The 11,478-nt window shown below is 34.2% G+C and overlaps 1 protein-coding gene across 2 annotated transcripts; it reads right to left on the reverse strand.

The window, feature by feature from the left end:
• Nucleotides 1–1,318: 1,318 nt before the first annotated feature.
• On the reverse strand, nucleotides 1,319–5,347 carry LOC145009212 (curculin-like (mannose-binding) lectin family protein / PAN domain-containing protein). Of its 2 annotated transcripts, none has more exons than XM_078967898.1 (2): nucleotides 5,196–5,347; nucleotides 1,319–3,847 (listed from the first exon to the last, which is right to left on the reverse strand). In XM_078967898.1, the coding sequence occupies exon 2, from the start codon at nucleotides 3,812–3,814 to the stop codon at nucleotides 1,511–1,513; it is 2,304 nt and encodes a 767-aa protein (XP_078824024.1). In that variant the 5' UTR covers nucleotides 3,815–3,847; nucleotides 5,196–5,347; the 3' UTR covers nucleotides 1,319–1,510. The 2 variants fall into 2 exon arrangements, with proteins under 2 accessions (XP_078824024.1, XP_078824025.1); XM_078967899.1 differs by lacking the exon at nucleotides 5,196–5,347 and adding an exon at nucleotides 4,951–5,135.
• Nucleotides 5,348–11,478: the final 6,131 nt, after the last annotated feature.

The following is an 11,478-nucleotide window of genomic DNA, read 5'->3' on the forward strand; positions in this document are numbered from 1 at the left end:
AGGAAAGCCAATGTTCATGGGTGTGGTCAACGTAAAAAGGCTTCCACGACCATCAGGAGAATAGGAGGGAAGAAGTTTTTTTTGAAAGAGCTAGGAGGGAAAAAATTATGTGGTCAGCTGATATCACGTTCGCTTTGTTTCATATCAAATCATCACACCTTGAAGGATGGGTAGTGTTCCATGCTACATCATCATCACACAGGTCATATGATATCTATCATTGGTGGATCCATATAGGAGCATGGGCTAGTCGGGATGCACCCCAAATTTTGTTCAGTAACATAAATTTTTTGGAAATTTTCATTTTATGGTATAGTCGTACCATGGAAAAAAATTGGTAAATCCAAAAAAATTATGTTATTTCTAACCGGTAAATCCAAATACAAAATAGACCGAAATATTTAAAATAATCAAAATGTGTAAGTGGTCTAAACTTTATAAGCCCAAAAGACATTACTTTAACGAAACAAAAAATGTAGGAAGCTCGTTTTTCTTGTTTAGCAAAAAAAAAAAACAAAAAAAACAAAAAACCGGAAGAGCCAAACATTGTTGTCGTTGTTCGTTCTTCCCAAGTCCCACCCCTGTTGTTCACGACTTCACACTGCTACCTGTTGTTGCTGACGATTTGCTGCCACTGGCGTTCTTTTTCTAGCGAACTCCCTTCGGTGGTCGTCACTTTGTTATGTTTAATGAAATTGCGGTTTTGATTTTTTTTCCTAATCATATATTACACGGAATATTATTTTGTGCTACCCCTTTATTTTGAGCATGAGTTCGTCATCGATACCTATACCCATTAGCTTTACATGTATATTTAGAAGAATAATGCACGTATTATTTATCTTAGGTTGTAAGGAACCAACCTCTTACACAAACGAATGTATCTATTCTCAGGATACTTCGACAGAAACATAAAAACACATGAGTTGACTTCTCCTTGTTCCATGGTCAAGTCCAACAACAACAGACAATAAAATCGCCAGGAAATCACGAGCCAAAACATAGAGAACTGTCTACCACGAGTTTCCAAGCTTTAATCCGTAGCATTGATAAAGTTGTTAACATAGTAATAATTAACAATGTCCAGGTGTTCCAAATAATGCACCTTTAATTCAAACCATTTAAAAAACTCACGACATAATTATTCATTCTTTTTCTAAATTTCAACTTTATCCCAACAAATAATTTCACCTAGCACTGAAATAACTTGTAAATATTTTTCTTATTATCGGGCGTTTTATTCATCTAATATTTATTTGTCTTATTCAATTTTACACATCGAAAATCCATAATATGATCAAAAAAATGATTCAAGACATTTGTAGAAAAGATTAAAAGACAATTCATTAGGAAAAATTTACAAAACTTCTAATTCCACAACGCTAAAAGTTCAACTAATTCAATAGGCTAATCTAAAAACTTGTACAAAATTAAGTTAGCCTCGAATATAAACAAAAAAAGCCAAAAAGAAAAATGAAGTTAATGTCTGCATTTTGCAGTCATTAGTTTTTTAAATACTGTCAGAATCTGATCCTTCATCTGACGGTATTTTACAACATACAGAAGGGTGCGGTGGAGGATCAACAGCCACCGCACCCTCCAAGACATTCACTATCTCTCCCATTGAAGGCCTCATTCTCTCATCCGACTGAAAACACCAAAACATAATTCTCAACACCCGCTCCAACTCATCACCATCAACACCACCTTCCACCGTCTTATCAACAATCTCCACCACATTGCCGCCCACCCATTTCTCATAAGCCCAATCACAACCACCACACTCAGCCTTCGGGTCACCACTCACCACCGCCAACACAATCGACCCAAAGTCCCGTATGTCCCTCGCACACACTCCACCACCACCACCACCATCATCACCGCCACCAAGAAAACTCCCGAGACCAAATTCATTCACTTTAGCTTCTAAATTCTCATCCAAAACCACGTTTTCGCAACCTAAACTTCCATGTCCTATGAACTCTCGACACCCCATGTGTAAGTACGAAACTGCCCTTGCAACCGCTAGTAAAAGATCCAATCTTTTCCTCCATGTAAGCCTTTTTCGTAGCCCCGGGTCTTCCAAACAACTTTCCAGTGAACCATTTGTGAGAAATTCATGAACCAAAAACTTATAACTCGGGTCACAACAATAACCCTCTAATCTCACCAAGTTTTTATGATGAATGCTTCCTAATTTCAAAATCAATCGTCTAAACTTTCTCGGGTCAACGTTCATGGCACCATAGTCTTTGACCATAACCGGCTGATTTTCCGGGAGAACGCCTTTGAACGTACTTTTTCCGATCCGGTGTTTAAAATTGTCGGTTATGTCCTTCAATTCGACATACGTCAAAGCAAGAAAGCCACTAGGGTTAGGCACATCGCCGGAAAAAGCCCGAGTCTTGAAAGAATACCTTCTTCGATAGAACCAAAACCCCGTTAAGCCCAAATGAATCACGACAAAGACTAGAATCGTAACGCCTCCGATTCCAATCACACAAGAAACGCAAATTGCACTATGTGGATCTTGTATTGGAGTGTTTTGTGAGGGATTTGCAGGTTTTGATTTGGATAAATTGGGGATGACAGCAATGGGATCGCTGCATCTTTTGACAAATGAAACGGAGTTTACGGAAAATCCCGATTGACCGCTAACGTATTGTGTTTTCTTGATTCGGCATTTTGAGGTGCCGTCGTTCATGAAGGTTGACGCGGTGCAGAGGTGATCTTGTTCGCATAAGTTTTGACACTGGTTAGAGCTGATTTGAGAGATGATCGTTTCGTTAGGTGGATAAATCGCGTATAGTGAAGTATGATCGAGTTTAATCATGGAAGAACCCGATTTGCAGGTTTGTTGATATGGAAGCAAGCATTTGGAAGAAGGAACAGAGGACAGAGAATACGGGCATTTGCATACTGGAATGCCTGTTTCGTTAAACGCACAAATTCCGGTCACTCCACAAGTTGCGAAAACATCACATTGATTCTCGACAGCTTGCCAAACTACTTTCCATGAGTTTTTTGTCCATGAGCGTAACCGGAGATTTCCGTCCACATCCAACCGAAGGATCCGAAACTTCACATCTGCTTCACCATGATCTTGAGAAAAAACCAACCAGACTGGTTTTGACATTTTGTCGAACAGTTGGAAGGCACCATCAGAAGCAAGAACAGCTCGAAGATCCGATTGATTTGGGGTTGCTGTACTTCTCCAATAAACAATATCGTTTTCCCACTTGAGTTCCAAATCGCCAATGGCTCCAATTCTCAGACTGTAAAAACTGGAAACAGAATTTCTGCTCGCAGCTCGTAGCACTTGAGATAAAGATAAATTCTGGCCTGGAAGAAGCGTATCAGATGGAGTATCGAAGCTTTTCCAAACAATGTCTTTTTTGTTATTCAAAAGAACGAGATTGCCATCATCTTGGAGAACTGCTGAAGCAACAGATGAATTGGTGGTTTTGCTTGCCCAAACAACAACTCCTCTTGTGGAATCGAAAAGAACCAAATCTCCATTGTTGGTGAGCTCGAAGTATGATTTATCTCCTACTCTTAAATCGCCACCAGCAACCCAAACAACTGGTTGTTTATCAACTGGTATTAACCCTGAGTTTATACGAATCCCAATGCCATACTCATTTAAGCGATTAAAAAATCGAATTGCAAAATCTCCATTTGGAGAAACCCAGTGATTCTTCGATTCCACAGATAGCTTTGAACCCAATGGAATTTCTGAAAAAACAACCGGTAAAAGAACGACAAGAAGCAAAAAGATTGAACTGACGAGTGATGATTTCCTTCTTCCAAGCATACCTGCATATGCTTACAACTGCAATTTTGATCTCTGCACATTCAAACAGTTGAATTTAGACAATAAGAACGCTTCATTCTTTAAAACAAGGTCTGAATTTAGCTTAACGATTTCATTTAAAAGACCCAAAATGGCTGCTACTATGATTATTCATCAAAGTATATAATAATAAGAAAATTAGCATGTGAAGAATGAAGAATCAATTCTGATTATTTGTTGGTCCACCATAACCAAACCATGGAGAAAACTCAAAAAGAAACAAATATTCAATTGGGTGTGATCTCCGATGAAACGTTATGAATTTATTGATTGGTGAATTGAATCTTTGGTAAAAATGGGTCCCAGATTAGGCAGATAGGATGATCATTTGAACATATAAGTAATCACTTTTTGTAGCTCAAAATTGTGCTAAACAATTCATATATTCAATGAACGCACTCAGGAAAAGTGAAATAAATAAAGATCGAAACTTTGACCAACACTATACTAACTCATATCCTTTTATTATAGAGATTTGGTGAAAGACAGCCTCATGTTTGAGATATTTTAAGTTGAAAACTTGAAATGTGTATTATAATATAAAGTTATAAACAAAAATTTGTGAACACAAATGAAAGTAAACCATAGAAAAAGCATTAAAAAGATAATACAATGGGAACCCACAAATTCAATGGCCAAGAATACATACAAATGAGAAAACCAAATATTGAAAAACCCAAAGTCATACAATTGGACCCATTGATTCAATCACTTTCATAACTTAAGAGATGTGAAGGTCAAAGCAGACTAAAAGATTGAGTGTGAAGTGAAGATTATGTTTGATGTGTATAAAACATGATGAAGAAAGAATAAGGATAACTGAAAACCCCAATGGTAACGTCGATACTTCGAGTAAATGCAGAAAAAAAAGGGGGATTTTGAGATGAGCCCGATGGTCAATTTTACTTAAGATTTAGCAAAAATCAAGAATCTGATGATGGGTATGGAAGATTATGAACTCAAAAGTAAGGTGAATGTACACAAGATCGAGCAGAAGTCAAGATATTTTTTTAGGGAAAATGAGAAGCCAAATGTTAACATTTCGGTAATTTCAGAAAAAGAGAGGGACATTGAGCTGAATCTGATAGTGTACTTACACACAAAGATACAAAATTTAGAAAGATTTCAAGAATCTGTTGATGGGTATCGAAGATCATGAACTAAAATAATATGAATGCATCAAAGAGATAAGTGTACAGTATGAAGATGTTCATCAAAGAGAATGAAGTTTTAACTTTAAAAAGAAACCGAATTAATTGCAGGAAAAAGAAGACATTGAGGTAATATTAATTGTACTAGGTTGGAAAAGCAGGTGAGAGGAAAAGGCAAAGATGTGACAAACCAGTGAGGAGATGTCAAATCCAGTTGAAGCGCATTTATTGGTTATTTGAGTTCATGGTCGCCGGAAGGTGGTTAGCCGGAGGTGGAGATTTTTCCGGCGAGGATACCCGTGAGCGTAGTGGGGTGGGAGGGGGGAGCAGAGAGTACAGAGCCAAGTGGACTGGTCACATGAAAAGGAGTTGTGGACTTTTGTAGCTTGTTATTTTGTCTTTTAGTGAACAGTAGTAACTTTTGAGTTTTGATGAAAAAGGGTAAAAGAGGAAAGTGGATTATTTCATTTTATTGTATTCTTCTTTTGTTTTATTTAATATCTTAGAAGAATTCCATTCATGGTCCTCAATTGTTTTTTAAATTACTAGCGAGGAATCAAGGATATTTTATTCAAAAATTAAACTGTAAAGATAATTAATTCTTTTATACAAATAGTTTACTATATATAAACAATTATCAGTAAGAGTTATGGTAGCAGAAATTAAATTTATAAAATATAAAAATAAAACGTCAGAATTCTTTATAAATATACATGAAGACATGATTAATTCTGCATTATTAATAAAACACCAGAATTTTTTAATACACCACATTTAATAAAACAATTTATTTAGATGAAGTATACTTTATGATAAAATAACAAAATGTGCAAATATTAAAATAATAATATATAAATATACACTCTTGATTACAAACCCGATTAACTATTTTTTTAAGTATAATTATGATTTATGTTGGTTTTTTATCACAACGGACACGTAACAGATAAATCGACACTTAGTTAGAGTTCCTTAATTGGTCTAGGCAGTCGATTGAGGTCAAACGACTAATTGACATATAGAGAGAGATCTTTTATTGTATTTATTAAAAAAACTATTCAAATGTAGACCGTGAAATAAGAGTTGATAGTTTAACCCAAAAGTACTACCGTGAAAAAGGTTTATACATAGTTTCTTTCGGTTAGACGATAAAAATAGAAAATGAAAGTAAGATGCAATAATAAAAATTTCTTATAGTTTCGTGTCTGCCCATATTTTTTTTCATAAATATGTCATATTACAAATAATAACATCAAAATATTATTTACGATGTACGTTGTTTTGAATAAAAAATTATTTGATGTTGATGTTCTATGTTTAAAATAAAAACACTCTACTATAATTGGTTGGAAGTAAACATTGATGGTTGTTTTGGATAAAAGTAAAAGTAACTTACTATAAGAATTTATTTACAAAATATTGTTCAAAGACAACAACTATACTCGATGATATATTCGGTAAGAAAGTTCAAATTCAAAATATAAAAATCTTTATCACAATTAACGTAAAGAAATGTTAAAGAAGATGGTGATTTACATTTGCAAATGAATTTCGTAATTCATTAAAACCCATGTTTGGTATATAGTTATCAAAATAATTTTGAAATATGGAATTATATATACTTTTAGATAATATATTTATTCTTGTAAAGAAATATGGTTATTGCCTTTTAAACAACTAATTTATATTTTATTAGTATACATTTTGTATATGAGAAAATAGGTAAATAATTTAGAAGGTTTAATTTATTTTATAAAATAAAAAAATAATAAATATATTATCTTTTTACTTAATAGATGAGATAACTTGCTTTCATTTGTAAAGTAAAGGATAGTTTAACATTTAATAAGTATTAAAGTAATAATCAAGCAAAGTTACCAAACAAACGTACAAATTCATTATTTGATACCCTTAATATGGAAAGCGATGAACTTCACTCAATGACAAATACAATGCTTGACACACTTGATTTGGAAAACAACCTCAACAATATAAGCAAAGTTGACAACAAACTTATAAATAATATGGTTTATAATCTAATTTATTGGTAAGTAGTTCCTAATTGCTCAAAGACCTTACTAAGCAACCAGTACAACATGTTGTTGGTTTCAACTTTTGGACCTAATGGAGAAGAGTTATTATTCATTTCTCTAATAGCACACAATTGAGAATCATTAACTTTATGACTAAACATAAGAATAAATGAAGTAACAATAAATGAAATAAGAATACACAAAATGGTTAGATCACTGGAAATTTTCATTCTTCCACTAAAATTAAATATAAAAACAATTATACCCTTGATTTAAATTTATAAATATTGAAAAAGAGAGAAAGATCCTAAGGAATCCGGGATTTGTTTTAGTTATAATCATTAATGAGAGCAAAAGATTCGAATCCATTTTTTGGTGACGCGTTTACAATTCCTTCCTAAAAATTTACGAAATACAATTTTTTTTTTCTTTTTTTAACTTTGCTCCATTAATTAGCAGCAGATTTTTTCCTTTTTCTACGATTAGTTTTTTCTTTTTTATAGTATTACCCCTCATTTTCACACTTTATTTTTTTCTTTGGTTATTTTTTCACCATCAACTCTAATATTTTCAAGATAGGTTATTGACACATTAATTAAATAAAAGTTTTTAAAATCAACAACTTAACAACCATAATATATATATATATATATATATATATATATATATATATATATATATATATATATATATATATATATATATATAATTTCAAACTAATGTAAATCAAATAACAACAAAAATGTTTTGGTAACAAAAATATTCATATTAATACATATCAAATATGTATTATGGCACCCATTGTCCATTGATCATAACCATCTACCTACCTTGTGCTTAGAATACAAACCCTACCAACCGAGATTTTATGTACTTCTTTAGATTAATTACAAGGAATTAAAACTCATCCAAACTTTCCAACAATCATCGATAAGACATTGGTATTCCAGAAAGAGTACTTCCACTAATCTTTAACCAAACAATCCTTTGATTGTGAAAAAAAATTCTTATCCCATCTTTTTAACCACGCGATCCATCTACTCCATGTAGTATGTTGCTTTGAAGGAATTCATCTGTCATGGATCGATGCAAATCGACTTCCACAATATTTGGAATAATTCCCTATATAGGTAGAATTATCATGTTTTACAGCCCCACTGAAAGATCTAGATAGAGCCTCTTTGAACGATTTGGCATGCACCATATGTCCATCCAATTCAGGTCTCCATGTATCCTTTCTTTCCCTATCACCTTTCCTGTTGACTTCACCACTAACATTAATGGAACAATTTCACAGAAAATTCCTTCTATCATACTTAGCCACGTTACATCCTTGAAAACTTTCCAAGCTTGCTACTCTTACATCATTCAGGCAAGTGAGACACGAAGAAAGTAGTTGCAATCCTTTTTTAGCTCCAAAATATTTCCCCTTTTCACCAGATTGAACCTTCTCTGCTTGCTTTCTACAATCATCCATCCTTCTTCAGTGTCAGAGTATTCCTTTCGAGGCGACGACTCTTTCCCTCATGTGAATTATTTGTTTGCACATAACGAATAGGCCATGAAATAAAATATGCATCCTAACTATAATTATTTTTTCTTGATTACATATATCAATGGTGAATAACTTACCAAGAGTGTAAATATTGTGAACGCCAATCGACCTCATGCGAGAAGGAGGAAGGAAGAAGATGGAACGTTGTTCGTTTGGTAACGTATCCTAGATTCCTTAGGGTCTTTCTCTCTCTCTTTCAATATCTATAAATTTAGATCAAGGGTATAATTGTCATTATATTAAATTTTCAGTGGAAGAATTAAAATTTCCAATGGCAAAATCAGCACCCTAAACAAAAGTATGATGCTCAAATCAATGAAAGTTGGTTGCTATTTACAACACTATCGTACCAGATGAATGGAAATTAAAAAAAAAGTACATTGCAAGGAAATTGCTTGTAAGAGAAATTCAAAAGGAGAAGAAATATGGGACTTAACAGAGGGCTGACCTGGTGTGATTAACATGAATCCCTCTCTTTTTACCTTTAACTTACTTATTCCCAGACCCATCTACAGTGACCTGATGTGATTATAATAACCGGATCTTCACCATGTATTAATTATTTTTTGTATTAAAATCATATTTTACTTAGTATATTCTTCACGAAACTTCTATACACACATTCTATAAAGGGTATTTCTGTAGCACCTGGTTCCTGGTACGTAAAATTTATCTAAGTATTGGTCATTTTTAGCCTTGGACTCGGCGAGTAGTAGGCCCGACTCGCCGAGTAGTGTGACATCCCCAAAATCTCGGCCAGAAAAGACCGATTTTCATTTATGCTTTTAAAATAATTTCAGAGTAAATCCTTTTGATTTGAAAGAGTTGCGGAATTTGTTCCCAAAAACAAAACATGATAAAACAATGTTTACCAAAGCATTTCATAAAAGAAATGTATTTTTCATTATATAAATCAAAACTCGGGGTGTCATGTTCTGATACAGACCAATAATCATAAACGATAACATTACAAGTCATTCAACAAATATATACATATACAGACTTGTAAACAAAACAACTTGATGGTTCATCCATCTTACGCCCTTGCGCCACTTCCTGTAATACAAATAAAACTGAGTGGGTCAGGCTTGGGAGCCTGGTGAGCATATAGGATTTTCAACCCACAATAAATAATTAAATTAATTATTATCAACCAACAATAACCCAGTTACCCATTCCCGTTATTCTCACTTTATGTTCCTAAAATAACTAACATAAGGGACCTAATCTAAGAATATTTTCATCGGGGTGACAACACATGTTGCGGAGGTTCCTCAGCAATATAAGTCAAATAAGGCAACCATGAGGGGGATGGAATACAGTGAATGAACACCCAAGTTCATTAACACCTACAGGTTATGAGCCTGCTAGCGTTCCACTGGACTGTCTAGAAAAGTTCGTGGTCGTCATCTAAATTCCGCTAGATGACTGGATCAAAACAACAACGAGGCCTCTTATCTGTTTATTACACACCAACTACCTACTCATGTTCTACCCAACATATTAGTAGATAAAAACATACATTTTTTATACATATTTTCAAAACCTGTATAGCATGCTTGATCAATACATTTTCCATATAACAGATGAGGCACACACATAACACGTATTTCATATAGAAATAATCAGATCTGTAAGATAGAAGAAAGTGAATATACATTCACACACATAACAACAAAATATACACATAACACGTATCTCGTATAAAATACTTCATAATTATACGTTAGGAGAAAGTAACAACGCACTCACACGTATAAACAACAATATACTTAATACACTCAAACCATACTTGTATTATTATTGCGTTTATGAAATGTAGTATACACTCACTGGATCAGAAGATGATCGGACTGCACTACGACTTGCAAAAGTAGTAATCCTCAGCAGATCTGGAAGATCTCTACAAAAATCGAACTTCTCGCGGGCAGAGCTTCGGCTTGGAAACCGCACTTCTCGGGATCTTCGGGATCTCGGGACTTGCTTCGGGACTCAGGAATATTATCGGGGCTTCGGGGTATTTCTGGCACGCAAATCGAGGCAAAACGGGAGAGAGAATGGAGAAAAATAGCAAAGAAACTCGGCAGCCTCGCATCCTATTTATAGGAGGCTGATTCCTCGGAGTACGCGGGGCGTACTGGTCCGAAATCATCATTGCGTTCGTCATCTGAAGTCCTCGAGTACGAGTGTCGACATCTTCGCTGTACGCGGGGCGTACTCGAGTACGCGCGACGTACTTCGGATGAGTCCGGTGACTCACCTTCGGATAAGGCCGGATTTTCCAATTAAAATTAAATACAAATTATTTAATAAACTTCGGAAATTCATATCTTCTTCATACGAACTCCGTTTTCGACGTTCTTTATATCCACACGAAGGTGAGACTACGCTCTACAACTTTCGTTTAGACTCTGTCGGCTAATTTTTACTTTATTTTTATTATTTATTTTTAATAGGCCGGGACAGAAAATTTCGTTATAAATTCATAACTTCTTCGTTTGACGTCCGTTCTTGCCTAACTTTTTATCGCTTTGATACTAACAACGACATCTTCGATTCTCGTTTAGATCACTAAGGCTAAATATCGCTCTAACGTAAATTTCACTTTTTACGTTATTCAGCGGTGTCGGTTCTGTCGCAAAACTTCGACAGGTCATAACTTCCTCGTTATAACTCGGATTTCGGCATTCTTTATATCTTTGGAAACCTTGTTTCAACTACTACAACATTATCTAAAGATATTAAGTTTATTTTACACTTAATTTTTTATGCTTATTTTTATTCTTAATTAATCAAACCACATAATTAAGCAATTAAGCACAAAACACATAATACTCAAATAATACACTTCTATTATTTCAAAATGGGTTACAAAGGTTAACCTAG

The sequence above is a fragment of the Lactuca saligna genome, chromosome 8 (assembly GCF_052625555.1).
Source record: "Lactuca saligna cultivar CGN05327 chromosome 8, ASM5262555v1, whole genome shotgun sequence".
NCBI lineage: Eukaryota > Viridiplantae > Streptophyta > Magnoliopsida > Asterales > Asteraceae > Lactuca > Lactuca saligna.

Excerpts from the sequence above, each read along its gene's own strand:
- LOC145009212 (XM_078967898.1), bottom strand. The coding sequence starts at position 3,814 with ATGCTTGGAAGAAGGAAATCATCACTCGTCAGTTCAATCTTTTTGCTT.